At 37.2% G+C, this 17,380-nt stretch overlaps 1 protein-coding gene across 1 annotated transcript in view; it reads right to left on the bottom strand.

Annotated features, from left to right (window-relative positions):
- Positions 1-1,415: 1,415 nt before the first annotated feature.
- LOC115418269 (uncharacterized) overlaps positions 1,416-17,380 on the bottom strand; it is a 34,836-nt gene continuing 18,871 nt past the window's right edge. The window contains 1 exon segment of the mRNA XM_075353468.1: positions 1,416-4,410. Within this exon segment, the coding sequence (XP_075209583.1) occupies positions 3,568-4,410 (843 nt within the window). The 3' untranslated portion in view covers positions 1,416-3,567.

Below are 17,380 nucleotides of genomic sequence, written 5' to 3'. Positions count from 1 at the left end.
CATTAAACCAGCGTGGTGGTGGAAAGTAGGGTGAATAGAAGCACAGGAGGAGGCCAGAGGAAACACTTCAGCGGCTCAAACAAATGGAGATACTGAGCATAACGTCTTACTGTATCACACAGGAAAGACGGACTTTACAGTGGGAGGCTGAAAAAGGAGGTTTGTTAAGGTTCCAAGTGATGTGTTAGAAAGATGTGTTAATGTGAGCAGAAAAAATGCAGTTGGATCTTCAGATCTATGAAATGCATGTATCAGAAAAGAAGGAAGTATATTTAGAATGAATGAAATGTTGAAAGAAGATGTAGTCTAGGCCTTTACGGTGTTAAGGCTGAGGATCGAACTGTAATACTGTTTTTGATATTAATGGAAATGCATCATAGCTTGGAGTATTTCAACCTATCACACTTTAAAACCATTTGTTACTTGAATATATTGAAACTATTGTAGTTATTCTTTGAGCAGACGTTTTCCGGTTTTAAAATGTGACAAATTTAACTTTATGTAATGTAGGTTTTTATGTAAAGCCTTGTGTCTGGCAGCCAACTTGAAGCTTTTAAGTGTAAGTTATATGCAAATATACTTTTAGTCCCATACGTTAGTGTAATATATGTACACATATTCAATTTCATGTACAAAATATATGCTTTCACTTTATATTTACATATATAAGTGAAGTATCCACTCAATTTGGCCAAAAGGTCCCACACTGTAATATTTTTGTTGGACCACCTTTAACTTTGATTATAGCATAAATTTGCTGTAGCATCATTTTCATGACCTTATACAATGTCACAACATTTATTTCCATCCATAAATGCATGAATTTTCACAACATTTTTCCATTGAAACACAAGCCAATGTTTTTGATTATTTAAGAAATGAGAGGCTACTGCATCCGTTAGCGCGAAATAACTTGTTGCAGCTAAAACATATTAATCACTGTAGTAATTATCCAATGGAAAGATCTCAGCCATTTGTTTAATTAAATCCTGGTGAGGGCTGTTTTATGATCAGACTGTGTGTAAACTAGTTAAATATTGCAACTATTTCATGGATGAGCTGAAAACAGGCCACATATTTAATATACAGTTGTGGAAAAAATTATTAGACCACCCCTTGTTTTCTTCAATTTCTTGTTCATTTTAATGTCTGGTACAACTAAAGGTACATTTTTTTGGACAAATATAATGATAACAACAAAAATAGCTCATAGTAGTTTAATTTCAGAGCTGATATCTATCCGTTTTCCATGTTTTCTTGATAAAAACCAAAATCATATCAATTCTTACATCAATATCTATGGCATTGTACTGATAAAAACAGTGCTTTTAGGCATTCCATATTTTCTTTTCTGTCTGTTTTAGTCACATGATACACACAGGAGTTAGTACTTGATTGCATAACCATTGTTTTTGATGACTTTTGATGGTCTAATCATTTTTTTCCGCAACTGTATGTACATAAAATGACTTAAACTTACACCTTCATATATCCGAAAGGTGTACTATATGTTAATGATTTATCACTCTCTAAGTAAATACGTTGCGACATCACTCTCGAGATGTCATATATTACATTTCCGTATGGGGTAAAAGTACCAAAACCCAGGTATTTTATTTGTACCAGTGTTGAAAATGTTCAAACTCTCCCCGGCCATGAAAAAAAAGATAGTAAATAATTTAAGAGCGATGCCACACAATGGAAGAAACTGAACAGATCGTAAAAGGAAAGCGAGAAAGGTGAGCATTAAAAAAACCTATAAAACTTTTTGCACAGATTATGTAATGTTTTCCCCTCGGTTTATCAAAGCGTCGCGCTATTCCTGCAGCATGACTAACTGCAGACTGGTTGGAGGTGTAGTAACACTGTGATGAATGAGCTGAAATGCTTGAAAACCACTGGGACTCATCTATTCTTATCCGATCCTGTCAAGCCAGCTGTGCACCGGCAGGCAGTCGGCATCTGATTCCCTCTTACAAACACTCACACACACACACACACACATACACACACATTTTCCCTGTCAGTAGTCTTGGCAACTCCTGAAGATCAGACAATATTATTAGATTTTGTTTGCTGGGAAGAGGCTGCTTATGTAAGCCAGTACAAAGGCTTTGAGAAATATTGCTTTTCTTCTTTGATTGTGTTAGCGTTTCCACACAGTTCAACCAATAAAGCTCTCAACACAGGCCATGCAATAACCACCCGGCCATCTAAACACATTTACCACTCAACACACACATGGCAAGAGCACACAGACTGTTAGTCGAGCCATTTGTACACGCAGAGCGGAGGCCAAAAATATATATATATATATATAAAAAGAAAACAACAAATCAGTCAAACCTCAGATTATCATAACAACAGTGCAGTTATCTCAGAAAGAAAAAAAGTACAGGCATACAGTTAAGGTTTACACCGAACAGGCACGACATCTGCTTTGAAAAAAAGAAGCTAACACAGGTTAAGTGTAAAAAGGAAGAAGAAAAATATTCAGTTATATTCAGCCTACAACCAGTCACAACTAGTACCTGATGCACAGAGTAGCCGTATTGCAATTCAGCCAATATACAATAATTGCAGATGGTTGTTTTAAGCACTGAAGTTATTAGCTTTACAAAGACACAAATGCGCACAATTATTTCAGAATGAGGGACATTTTTCTCTGTCTGCTATGCTCATATCATCTACTGTCGAGCAGGGGAGGGCACACTCAGAATTCATCATAGTACGTATCTGGTTAACAGTTTTTGATAATACTTTGTTAAGTTATACCATCTACAACCGCTGGAAATGTTCAGTTATACTTTCCAAACATAAGGGATTATATACGACATTTTTCGTGACTTAAAAAGGGGGAAATGTCGGTCATATAATTATAACGTTAAATGCAGTACAGTGGCTCTATCAGTGCGTTTGATATTGAAGTAAGAGTTGGTGATGATAGTTAAGGGCCCATCAAACATCCAAAACCCAGAGTTGTTTGCCTTTTCTTTGGGGTTTTCATATATATATATTTATATATAGACTGTACTCAGTAGGAATTACTCTTCTGGATGAACAAGAGAGGTCAAATTAGGATACTAACTTTTAATTTACACCTGAAGTCATGTTTCAGCTCTCCGGCAAAACATCTGACTGTGCTTTTTTCTAAGGGATAAAGTAAAATAAAATAAAATAAAATAAAAATAAAATAAAATCAGGGAATGCCAAGAAAGATCCTGAGAAAAACTATGACACAGGATTTTCAAACTGATTTTCCTTAAGTTTGTTTGAGGCAGCCTTGTTTCGGCTTCATGTGGTCAAAATCCTGTCATGTGCATCCGCCTTAAAACTGACATCATGTTTTATAGAAAGTTAGTGCAGTCACAAGAGGGAACAACACGAAAAAAAAAGGCATTTCTTTGTCTTTCAAACCCAGTGTCTTTCAACAGGGAACACTTCACTCTGTTTATGTGCATCTCACAGCAGCAGTTTGTTCTGTGTCGAAGTCTGAAGAAAACTGGTCTTTGACGTTGCAGAGGGAGCGTTCAATAGTGGCTTTAGTCCGCTCTGTCATTAGGCCCCTTACAAAAACGTCACATCTTCTTGCGACTGCACCCAGCGCCAGTGTGCGTCGTACTCCAGATGCATTTTGCCGTTCATTTTGCACGTGTCCAAGTCGATCTTTCCGTTTTTGTACGGTTTGAGTTTGGGGCTCTGGCTGGAGCCCAGTTTGTCGTTGAGGCAGGAGCGGGTCGGGCTGCCCGTCTGCGGGGTTGGCTTCTCCAGGACACCGTTGGCCTTAATGACTTGTGTCTGAGATTTATCCTTAGAGACGGGGCTTCCTTTACCCGTGTCTGCGGCCTTGGTCCAGACAGGAGGGTCATGCTTGGGGCCCGTCGTCTTGGTCTGGGCGGAGCCGACAGGAACTTTTCCATTTCCAGTCTCAGCAATCCCAGTCCCGCCTCTCACCTCTGTGACCTTCCCATTTTCATTCGTCACGGCTCGAGATCCACTTCCAGCCCCCGCAACAGGCCTCCCTATTACCCCAGCTCCTGCCCCACCAGCTGGCCCCGGGGCTCCTCCTGTCCGGCCCCCGGCAGTAGCCTCCGAGACCAGCGGCGTGGACGAGCAGATGACCGACTCAGAGCTGGACGGGCAGTACTCATCCATATCATCCGCCAGCGTGTCCAGGTAGCTACCGATGGAGATGTTGTCCAATTTGTCGTTGGGGTCCTGCAGGCTGCTCCAGGAGCCCCTCCAGGAGGTGTCGGGCCCCTCGCCCAGACTGTACTGGCTGCTGGTCAGGCTGCTGCAGCGGCTGGTCAGCGTGCTGCGTTCCTCCAGAAGCCATTTCACCGCCTCTATGCCCTCATGGACGGCCAGTAACTGCTGCAGGATCTTCACGTCTACTGAGCGCAAGTGGGCCTGTGGAGGAAACGCAAAGGACACACACATGACTTTCATTGCATTCATGTTTTCGTTGTTTGCAAAAGGAAAGGTATGAGGGAGCAGACCAGAACCTGGGCAATAACCAGGGCTCTGCACATATTTAAGCATTCACATTGAGTGTAAACACCATTATACGGCTACTAAACCTCTGCCAGCTTTTATTACTTCTAATTATGGTTGTTGGCAGAGTATTCAGGGGAAAATAAGAGTGTAAAGGTAAAGGGAAAAGAAGCCAAAAAAGAGAAAAGATTCACAAATGAATGAGTGTCATGGATTAGCCCTTAGAGCTCTGAGCCTATTTTGGCTGTTTTTGAGTACTTTTGATTTTGCCTTTATATACTATATAAAGAAATGTTTATTATACCCATGTTTGGTATCTTTCTTTTCAGCACAACTTCATCTATCTCACCTGCCTATTATTTTTTCACTTTAACCTACTATATCAACACACGAGGCCAAAAAAGACACAAAAAATATAAAATCCAATTTGAAAAATGTATATAATTTATTGCATAAATAACACAAAGATGCTTAACAAACCTTTTCAAAGACGTTAAAAGTGAATATTGGTTCCAAATATTAGGTATATAAAATTAAAATTGTAATAAATTAAAACTATACTCAAATATTTGACATAAAAGCATAACTCTACATAAGCGTTTTCTCCGGTTCCACCCCACACACACACACTCGTCCACCCTTGATCCTCCCAGTTTCCGAATCTGGTTCAGGTGGGGGTCATTCTCACCCTTACCTGTAATGCTAATGCAGTCTGTGGATTAGAATCCACAGATTCACCCGTTTTTTTCCGTTTTGAAAACGAACAAAAAAATGATGAAGATAAGGTCAGAAATATAACACCCCCCCACCTCTTTTTCACATTTTTACACACATTTGTTTGCTCTGAATTCAAACTGCCATATCTCTGCTTGTATTTGCTCTATTAACGCCAAATTAAAAAGCGGGAGAGTGTTTCAAGTCCATACTTCCAAATGCGATTACCCCCAGTGGTCTATGTGACCGACTTCCGATGCTATGACTTGTTGAAAATGTCATGTGATTCAATCACTGGGCCGTGACCGTGGACCCCTAAGGGTTCAACACAGTTTAGAGCAGGGGTCTCAAACTCATTTTCTTTCAGGAGCCACATTCAGCCCGATTTGATCTGTAGTGGATCGGACCAGTAAAATAATAGCGCAATAACCTATAAATAATGACAACTCCAAATTTTTGTCTTTGTTTTAGTGCAAAAAAACCCAATTAAATTATGAAAATATTTACATTTAGAAACTATCAAAAAAAAAGAGCAAATTACCTGAAAAAAATGAAATTAAAATTTAAAAAATTAAGAAAATGTAGTGCAGTTTTAACAATATCATGCCTCAACTTATCATCTGTACATGTGCATTATGGATCAGATCTACAAAGTCACTAAACACTTAGTAAGAGGCAGAAAATTGTTAAAATTGTGCTTAATTTTCTTTTGACATTTCCGGTTGTTCATATTTGTTCAGGTTATTCACATTTTATTGTTACAGGATAGTTTGTAAATGTAAATATTTTCATAATTTAATGTAATTTTTGCACTAAAACAAAGAAAAAAGTTTGAAGTTTGCATTATTGAGAGGCATAATATAATATTTTTCTCACATCAAACTGAGAAGAAAATATGGAGTCATTATTTTTTTGGTGGTTATTCTGCTGTTATTATTTTACTGTAGATCACATTGGTCTGTATGAGGAACCTGAACTAAAATAAGTTCGACAGCCTTGACTGCAAAATTTTTGCACTTTGCAAATTCACCTCAGGGGCCGGATTGGAACCTTTGGCGGGCCACATTTGGCCCCTGGGCCGCATGTTTGAGACCCCTGCTGTAGAGTGTTAACAAGAAAATATGAGTCAAGTAATAGAAGCTGTTGAGACATGGAGTCAATGGAATGTACAAGAAATTCAACAAAAAACATCACATTCCATTAGTTAATCTTTAACTGCTGTCTAATCGGTCTACAAGTGTAAACCGCTCAACAGGTTATGTATACATGCTGTAGTACCGCAGAATTAAACAAATTAATGATTAACTAGAAAAAACAGCCCCAGGAGTTTGCTTATGCATGTGGACGGTGGGAGGATTTGTAATAAGAAAAAAGCTTAAACGGTGAATCAGGGTTTAAAAAAAAACAGTTGTGGTCATGGAAAATCCCTCCTCAGAAGGCCTTAGCAGGGCTGTGTGGTGAGGTCCAGGGCCAGGGGGTGATATACGGCCCCGATACTCAGAGCTCAGCCTGATGATGTCCGCCCCGCTCTGCAGATAACCAGCCACTCCCTCTAACTGCCTGAACATTTCCTCAACTTAATCCTTTTATTACTTCCTCTTACTTTCTGTGCAGCTCTCTCAGTGCCCACCACCAGCTGAGACTGCACTTCTCACTCTTTATTTCCTTTCTTACTGGCATCATGTACGGTGTATAACCCATACAGTGGAAAAAATCTAAATCTTACCGAGTGTATTTTTCTCATTTCTAGTCCAAATATCTCATCACACTTAAAATAAGACATAATCACCTAAAGAGTAACTTTTCAGTGAGATATAAGAACTGATTTTCAGACAATAGATCTGGAAAATCTTTTTTTTTTGCCTTTTTTTTTGCTTGAATCATGCAAAAAGAAATATTGAATTGAGCAAAAAAATCTGCCAATGGAACAAGTGAAAATTATCTTGGTAAGATTCCTTGAAATAAGTTCTTACATCTCACTGAAAAGTTACTCTTTAGGTGATTATGTTTTATTTTAAGTGGGATGAGATATTTGGACTAGAAATGAGAAAAATACACTTGGTAAGATTTAGATTTTCTCCAGTGCAAGAAGACATATAATCAGTACTTTTTTTTTTTTGCATTGTTTCCATTATTTGTCATTCTTCACGCCTCATGAAAGCTGATCCAGGACAAGGCATGGAACTGAGTCAAATCCCACTTCATTGGGCAAATTTATATTAATAAATAAGACAGAAAAAAAGGATATCTGACTTAGATAAACTGACTTGAATTTCAAATATTTATCTTGAAAGATCATTCTTTAGATTTATTTACTTATTGAAACTTAGCCTAATCTTGTTAAGATTATTTGACTTATTCCAAAAATTTTCATCTTGAGCTACCCCACTTAGATATTACAACAAATTTTAAGCAGTATTTATAACAAAACAGGCTGCATTGTTAGGGGATGAGTAGATAATTTTCACTTGTTCCATTGGCAGATTTTGTTGCTTAATTCAAGATTTTTTTGCTTAATTCAAGCAAAAAAAATTTGCCAATGGAACAAGTGAAAATTATCTTGGTAAGATTTCTGGAAATAAGATTTTCAAGAACTATTTTCTAAAAATAAATTCTTATAGCTCACTGAAAAGTTACTCTCTAGGTGATTATGTCTTATTTTAAGTGTGATGAGATATTTGGACTAGAAATGAGAAAAATACACTTGGTAAGATTTTCATTTTTTTTTCCAGTGTAAAGACCCAGTGCTATTTGTGTGGCAAAATAGTTTCTTTATATTTAACTTTTCTTAATTGTTTATCACCATTTATTATAATATTATTATAATATTAATAAAAAAGTGTTAAATAATAATACATATAATATAAACAAAAAAGAAAAACCAAAAAAGCTAAAATGAACCTCCACAGTATCTGCATTTGAATAAATACCTAAAAATATCAATACAGTACTTTCTAATACAGTATTGTGAAATGAAATATTGTGATATATTGCAGAATCGATATTTTCTTACACCCCTAGTTATAAATAATCTGTCTTATATACAGAGGTTAAGGGTAATATGTTACAATGCAGTGCATGAAATAAACTATAGTAATAATTGGTCTGTATACGGGGTCATTTGAAAAGGTCGAAAATTGCACAAATGGGTTTTTACTAGCGTTTCAGAGCACATGAGGCCACTCCCCCTTTCGCCCTCTGACCTTTTGTGCACCTCTCATTTCTTATATGAAGCCCATCTGCCCTTTGAGGTCATCTCAATCAACAGCAGTGAGATAATGAACATATTGACTGTTCCAACCTGCCAAGATCCTCATCTCTGGATAATGTATATGTATCTATGTCTCACGTGGACCAATACATCATTGTAGACTCAGAGTCTATAACGCTGTGTCGTGATCCATCATCTACAAGAAAAAACACCGTGTAGGGAAACTAAAACCTCCCATACACAGTCTTTCTCTCTCTGAAGGTGGTGTTGACCTATGTATGAACCGGCCACCATTTGAGACCGCTAACACTCTGACCAGCTGCAGGGTAAAACTGCCGGAGCGTATTCAGTCCTCCACACAGTCTTTCTTTCAGTTTCCTCGGTATCAGGCCAACTGTGGTTTAAAAAGCCACACTGGAGGACTAGCCTATCATTTAGATCAGCGGTTCCTATCTCGGAGTGAGAAACCCCTCGAAGTGAGCACATGAGAAATCTGGGAAGTCACATGATAATTAAACTGATAAGAATTTATGTTCTTAAAAGTCTGGTTTTATGTGAAATACTGGAACTGGAGCCTTCTCCCCTCCTCAGGCCTCTAAAAACTAAGAGGTTTAAGAGGCTATGGTTACATTCAGACAGCAGATCTTAATGCACAATTCGGATTTTTTTGTGAAATCAGATTTTTTTTGTGTGCTTGTTCATATTACATATTAAATGTGGCTTCTATCAGTATTAAGTATGAACTGAATGCAACCCGAAATTGACCCGCATACGCAAAAGAGGTCCTGATGTAATGCATGACCACTCAGGCACGCACTGTGTTTACAGAAGTAAGTATGTTTTTCCTGCCGCTCCTCCTCCTGGGACGCAGAATTATGTTTGTTGCATTTCAATGACGTAAAGGTCGGATAAATGCAAAATATCGCATTGCAAAATATCAGATGCGTATCGGATTTAAGACCACATATGAAAGTGGCCTGGGTTGGATTTGAAAAAATTGGATTTGTGCTGTTCAAACTGTCTTTAACAGAGCAGATACAGGTCACAATATGGGCAAAAAAGTCGGGTTTGGGCCACATTTGCCTGCAGTCTGAGCGTAGCCTAAGGGTGTATTCACACCTACTTAGTTTGGTCCATTTAAAACAGACCAGAGTTCGTTTCCCTGGAAAGTCTGGACTTTTTTTTTAGGTGTGAACACAAACATACAAACTGATTCAAATCAAACAAGCGGACCGAGACCACCTCTTGTACATGGACTCTGGGCCGGTTCACTTCTGGTGTGAATATAACCGGCCTCGAACCGAAACAAACCAAAAAATCAAACAAACAAATCTTGCGCCTTTTTGTGCTTGATGAGCCACCGTAGCAGCTGGAAGTAGCCGAGATTCACGGGTGGTCAGAGCTGACAGCAACAGCCATGAGCCGTGGACAGACATGGAGCAATGAGTAGATTGAATGTCTCATTGACATTTGGTCAGATGTGCATATTATGAAACTGGCTCCGAATGAGCTGTTCTTGACCGTTAACATTACTTTTGTAAATCTGTGTCTGTAAAAGTAGAACACATATTCCGAAAATGATAACTGCACGTATAGGGATGGGAATGGTTAAGAATTTAACGATTCCGATTCCATTATCGATACTGCTTATCGATCAGATTCCTTATCAATTCTCTTATCGATTCTCATTGGGTGAGGGAATAAAAGAGTACAAACAGGTGTGTTTGCATTAACTGTCTTTTATATTTCCATCTCTGCACAGAAAATATAACATATGCAATATGTACAAATAATAATAATAACAGATGACGCCGGCCCAGTTCGAAGGTGGTGGTGGTGGTGGTGGTGGGGGGGGTACAGTGAAAGTGAAACTAAAGACTCTTTACTAATTCCTCTATTGCTGCATTTCTACTACGTGGAACCAGTTCGACTCGGCTCGGCTTGTCTCCCGTTGTTGTGCCCCTCATTTCCTTTCCCTTCTTCCCTTCGGAAACTTGTATTTGAGGAGTTACTACGTTTGTTGCCCACACCGGAACCGGCCCAGCGTTCACTCTGCCGCTACATTCACAAGCGCTGCTAAGTAGAGTATCAAATATGTGACATTCCTGTAAATGATTCACATGCTGTGGACAAATGTTTGAGAATATTGGAGGGAAGACATGGAAGCTTTGCAAGTGTTCCAAGTAAGTGGACCTGGTGTCATCTTTTTAGAACATTTCTGCCTCAACGCCATGTTGGCTACGTTCTGACCAAAACAATGCAGTGTACGTGTGACGTCATCGCGCATGCACAACGAAGGCAGAATCGATAAGCAGAATCGTTAAGCGGGCAGGCAAATGATTCCAAGGAATCAAGCTACTGGGAACTGGTTCTCAAAAAAGAACCGGTTCTCGATTCTCATCCCTATGCACGCAGGACCTCCACATCTGTTTTATTCAACACCGGCTGTCTGCGATTCACCCCGCCCCCAACTTTTCTGTCCAATGCCAGCGCAGTTCGTCACATGTGTGCTTCTGTTAACGCATTTTGGTCCACTAGCAAAAAGTGTAGTGAGAATGCGATCCGACCCAAATGAAAAAAATAAAGTCCGCTTTCGATCCGAATCAAATAAGCGGACCAAAGGACTTTTCAGGTGTGAATCCACCCTAAGTGTCCACATGTTTACAATATAATGTAACAATGGATGTCAAGTTCTTCATAGAGAGTCTTAAGGAAGCAGACGTTTAGATTCACAGAAAAGTGTGACCAGTATTCACCTGGATCCTGTTTATTTTTTACGTTTATGAAAAATCTCCAGTTGCATCCGAATAATCTTTTTTTTGCTTGATGAAATTACCCCAAAGTATTTCAGTGTCAGCCATGAGAACTGATGGGATTCTCTAAATATAAAGGAAACAGGATTCAGTGCTTCCTTTTGTGTCTCCATTAGCATAAGATACGCAAGACCTCCCATTACGACACGAGAAGACAGAGAGTGTCCCAGAATTCACTGCAGTGGCAACATCAGCCTCCATATTTATTCACAAAAATAAACGATCAACATCACAGACAGGACGTGCATGTTCACCTTATGCCACAGCTGTCTAATATGCTGATATGGTTTATACTTTAAGCAGCTGTTGGTGTAAAACGTGAAGCTAATGCAGCAGAACCTGTGCTTAGTTTGCATGAGTCAGATCATCACAGTCTATAGTTTTATTATTACTCATTAATTTTGGCTCCTTCAGTCACAGACGCTTTAATAAAACTAAATAGAAAACTGAGAACTGTGAGGTGGATCTTAAGGAAGAGAAATCCAGCTGAATCAGGCCAAATGAAGTGCATTTGTGGGTTAAAATGTTATAAATGTAGGCTGACCACATGTAGGATAGTAGATTTACAATTATATTATTATTTATTATTTTTGGCCCCAATATTTTATTAAAAATGCACTAATTATGGGATGGCTCAGAGCAAGAGTATAATTTTTTTTTGCATTTATCTGAGGTCATCATTAGGTACATCCTGGGGGGGAATATGTCTACATTTCTCTTTCGTTATTGGGTCGAAAAAGCTGGTATAATGGCAGATACCAAAATAAACCCAGTTTCATGGAAAGACCCATATGTGATTTATAAAAACATACTATAAACTAAATTACAGTGAAAGTCAGGATGAGAGATAAAGGAATGAAGAGAGTAACATCTAAAATAGAGCATTATCTCTGTAAAACATTAAAAAGCCGAAGCCCACACGTTTAATTAACATAGGAGGAGTGCCAGCAGATGAAGATAGCATCCACAGCGTCATGTCTGCGAGGGCGTGTGCCTGTAAAGCGCCCGGCGTCCCGGAGCGCCGTCAGACATTCGGGGTGGGGCTCAGGTTTGAGGTTTGAGCTGGCAGAGGCCGAGCGTCTAATGAGGGTGGCAGTAAAAGCAGCTCCATGCCTGTCAGCGCTGAGGTGGCACAACGCTAACAACGCAGCGCTCCAATAGTCTGAGCACAATCTGCTGCTGAGCTGTTTCTGTCTCAGAATATAGATCTAAGAAATTCACTGCTGCTTAGTGCCTTCACACCAACATTTGTACTCCTGCTTATTTTTATTATTACCAGTCTAAATAAGGTGTGAGCTACTGCAAAAGACAACTGAAAGGACAAAAATATGATAGGATGATAAGAACAAAATGCCTTAATAATAAGCAATAACAGAAATATAAGCATGCAAAATACATCATACAATTGTATATTTTTGCTGTACGTAAAAAAATTTGTAAAAGAAATTCAAAAATACCCACAATTACTGGTATTACTGTTCTATTTCTCTCCAGTATTTCCAGAAAAGATACATTTGCCCAATAAAGTGTGATTTGATTTTGGTTCCAGGCCTCGTTCTGAGACAGCTTTCATGAGGCTCACTTAAAGAACAAAAAAATAATGCAAAAAATGGGCTGTCTTTATAAGTATTAACAAAGAAAACTCAAATATTTCACCAAGATCAAAATGTCTTAAAAATAAGCAATAACCGAAATACAAGCATGCAAATACAAGCAAAACAACACCATATAAATGCATATTTTTACTTTATGTAAAAAAGAAAAAATAATAATAAATTGAAAAATACCTGCAATAACTGCTATTACGGTTTTATTTCTCTCTGTTATTTCCAGAAAAGATACATTTGCCCAAAAAAGTGTGATTTGATTCGGTTCCATGCCTCATTCTGAGACAGCTTTCATGAGGCTCACTTAAAGAACAAAAAATAATGCAAAAAAATGGGCTGTTTTTATAAGTATTAAAAAAGAAATCTCAAATATTTCACCAAGATCAAAATGTCTTAAAAATAAGCAATAACCGAAATACAAGCATGCAAATACAAGCAAAACAATACCATGTAAATGCATATTTTTACTTTATGTAAAAAAAAAAAAAATTGAAAAATTGAAAAATACCTTCAATAACTGCTATTACGGTTTTATTTCTCTCCATTATTTCCAGATAAGATACATTTAACCAACGAAGTGGGATTTGATTTGGGTCTATAGACTACCTTGTTCTTCTGAGACAGCTTTCATGAGGCTCACTTAAAGAACAAAAAAATAAAGGAAACATTGCAATGTTTTTATAAGTATTAACGAAGAAAACTTAAATATTTTACCAGGATCAAAATGTCTTAAAAATAGGCAACAACAGGAATACAAGCAAAATACACCATACAAATGTATATTTTTGCTGTATGTAAAAAAAAAAAAAAAAAAAAAATTTGAAAAATACCTACATTAACTGCTATTACTGTTTTATTTCTCTCCATTATTTCCAGATTGATTGCAGTATTTAATCATACAATAAATGCCAAAGCCAAACGTATTCATTATACACTGAACCCTGAGAGGAAACGGAGCCAAAATGTTTTCATGTGACAGCAGTCAAGTTAATGGCAGAGGATGGACGACCAGGGCTACACGGCCCCAAGCGCTGAAACACCATTAATCATCTTTTCTCATTTTTTTGGTACATAGTCAACAGATTTCTACTCAGGCATGAGGCCAGGCACCTCCTGGCTGATCCACGGGATTCTGGAAAGCTCATTTTCCTGCCTTTTCATATCTAGAAAAAAATAACATGTGTAAGTGCAAGTGTTCACCGCAAATAATATTTGTCAAAACAGTAATTTTACTGCAAAAAAGGCCTGTACAAAAATAAGAAAATGAAACTCATTATTTGGTTAAAATGTCTTTTTTCAAGTAAAATTATCTGCCAGTGCAGTAAGAAAAATTTTCTTAAAATAAGACAGTATTATCTAAGGATTATAGAATGCTAAAATTCGTATTTTAAGCAGAATATACATGTTTGAAGTCTTCATAGTAAGATTTTTTTAGCTATATATGGTCATATGAAGATAAATTGATAAGAAAAATTGCATAAAACAAGTACAAATTTCTTGAGGACAAACAGTTTCTGTGTCCACCATACTTCATCCCCCAACAATGGAGCTTGTTTTGTTATAAATATTGCTTAAAATTAGTTGTAATATCTAAGTGGGTATAGTTCAAGATGAAAATTCTTGGAGTAAGTCAAATAATCTTAACAAGATGAGGCTAAATTTCAATAAGTAAATGAATCTAAAGAATGATCTTTCAAGATAAATATTCAAAATAAAAGTCAGTTTATCTAAGTCAGATATTCTTTTTTTTCCAGTCTTATTTATTAATTTAATTTGCCCAATAAAGTGGAATTTGACTCAGTTCCATGCCTTGTCCTGGATCAGCTTTCATGAGGCGTAAAGAATGACAAATAATGGAAACAATGCAAAAAAAAAAAAAGTACTGTTCATATGTCTTCTTGCACTGGAAAAAATCTAAATCTTACCAAGTGTATTTTTCTCATTTCTAGTCCAAATATCTCATCACACTTAAAATAAGACGGAATCACCTAAAGAGTCACTTTTCAATGAGATATAAGAACTGATTTTTAGACAATAGATCTGGAAAATCTTATTTCAAGAAATCTTACCAAGATAATTTTCACTTGTTCCATTGGCAGATTTTTTTTTTGCTTAATTCAACTTTTTTTTTTTTTTTTTTTTGCTTAATTCAAGCAAAAAATCTGCCAATGGAACAAGTGAAAATAATCTTGGTAAGATTTCTTGAAATAAGATTTTCCAGATCTATAGTCTAAAAATCAGTTCTTATATCTCACTGAAAAGTTACTCTTTAGGTGATTATGTCTTATTTTAAGTGTGATGAGATATTTGGACTAGAAATAAGAAAAATAGACTTGGTAAGGTTTAGATTTTTTCCAGTGTGGTAGTTCTTCTCGGTTCAACTGGACTGGTTTATAATGGAGTGAAGAACGATGACCTGCGCAAATGAGAACCTACACAGACATGTTAATATAAGTACGAACAAAGAAAACGCAAATATTTTAAAAGTATAAGATAAATTATCCATCTTATCCATCAATTATCCAAAACATCTGCCAAATGCATAAACATAAATCTTAAATATTTTATTCAACCACATATGCTTGCTTTTCTCATTTTCGTCAAATTCATTGCCTGAAATATTGCGCTTTAACACTTAAACATCAATAATTACAATATGTCGGCCCCCTTAAATACGTACATGCCTTCAAGAAAATTGATTTTATGGAAAAACCTGTATTCCTAAGGTTACAAACACCGAGTATGAGCTGTGTTTTTCTGTTTCTGACCTATTTCTATTCAGTTGACAGCAGAAGAAACCAAATGAGACCATGGATGTGCCAGAACTACCAAACAGGCCAGAAAAACCTTTGGATTCTTGGGGAAATTTACAGTTACGGTTACACCGTTTGGACTTTATTTCTCTCTCAGATTGTAGTTTTCGTTGGACCTTCGGACCTTGAACATTTTTCAGCAGAGGAGGCTGTGGTTTGAATGCAGTTTCTTTGGATCAGAGTTTGGGTGATAGCCAGATTCTCTCTTTGGTGCTGTTTTTTTTTTTTTTTTTTTTTTTTTTTTCTTCTTTGCTGAAATAGTAGTTACATGACTAAGTGAGAGGACACACTGTACCAGATGTATGTGCACGCTGAATTATGCAGCAAGGTGATCCAGTCTTTTCTTTCAGATGGATTGTTTGCAGTAGGAACACAGTTTCAATCACGTACTGACAAATTCGACATCTAAACACAGGCGTTCGATAAATGACGGATACACTGTGATACTGTATGCATAGCTGAAGCCTGATCCAGTACGTGACGCAGACTCTGCCATGTGGGGAAAACAGCTTCCCAATGTCACACGGCTCCTGAACAGACTGCTGAATCACTGCCAGGAGGGACAGCATAAACACACAAGTGCTCATACACCAGCGCAGTAAACTCCCATCTCTAGCGTCTCCCTTTCTAACGTCCCCTGGAAGGTGAACCGACAGATACTCTGTTCCCCCGCGTTAATTCAGGACCTCTGCAGGCATACGGCATTCGTGCAGAGCCTCCGTTTGACAGCAGAAGGTCGACGCCGCCTCTCTCCATGAATCTCCATCTGCTCCATCTGCAGTAATTCACCTCTGAATGAAGGGCAACATACACAGTCTTAATTGTTGTTCTCAGACTCTATTACATTTTCTCAGACAGCTATAGATGATTGAGGATCCTTCATTTCTATCTTTCTTTAATCCAGGGGTCTCAAACTCATTTTCTTTCACGGGCCACATTCAGTCCGATTTGATGTCAAGTGGACCGGACCAGTAAAATAATAGAATAATAACATAAAAATAAAGACAATTCCAAATTTTTGTCTTTGTTTTAGTGCAAAAAAACCCCATTAAATTATGAAAATACTTACTTTTACAAACTATCCAAATAAAAAAGATGTGAATAACCTGAAAAAACTGAAATTTCTTAAGAAAAATAAGTGCAATTTTAACAATATTATGCCTCAACTTGTCATGTCTACATGTGTATTATGGATCGGATCTGCAAAGACACTAAACACTTAGTAACAGGCAGAAAATTGTTAAAATTGTGCTTAATTTTCTTTAGACGTTTCAGGTTGTTCATATTTCTTCAGGTTATTCACATTTTATTGTTACTGGATAGTTTGTAAATGTAAATATTTTCATAATTTAATGTTATTTTTTGCACTTAGAAGTTGTCATTAGTTACAGGCATAATGTTTTTGTTTTTTTTTTCACATCAAACCAAGAAGAAAATATGGAGTCATTATTTTTGCAGGTTATTATTCTGTTGTTTGACTGTAGATCATATTGGTCTGTATGTGGAATAAACTAAAATGACTTCAACAGCCTTGACTGTGGAATTTTTGCACTTTGCAAAAGATGACATGACATTCTTATTACATTTTGAACTTTTATTACATAATGGGAATTTATTACATAATGTGGCTCAACAATCCCAAATGTGAGGAACGGATGTATATTTACAAATGAAATTACACTGACCAGATCACAACGATACCTTACAATTTAATATGATAGTACACAC

This window comes from Sphaeramia orbicularis, chromosome 4, assembly GCF_902148855.1.
Source record: "Sphaeramia orbicularis chromosome 4, fSphaOr1.1, whole genome shotgun sequence".
NCBI classification, from domain to species: Eukaryota; Metazoa; Chordata; class Actinopteri; order Kurtiformes; family Apogonidae; genus Sphaeramia; species Sphaeramia orbicularis.
The sequence above is the reverse complement of the archived record's forward strand: the minus strand, read 5'-3'. Positions and strand labels throughout refer to the sequence as shown.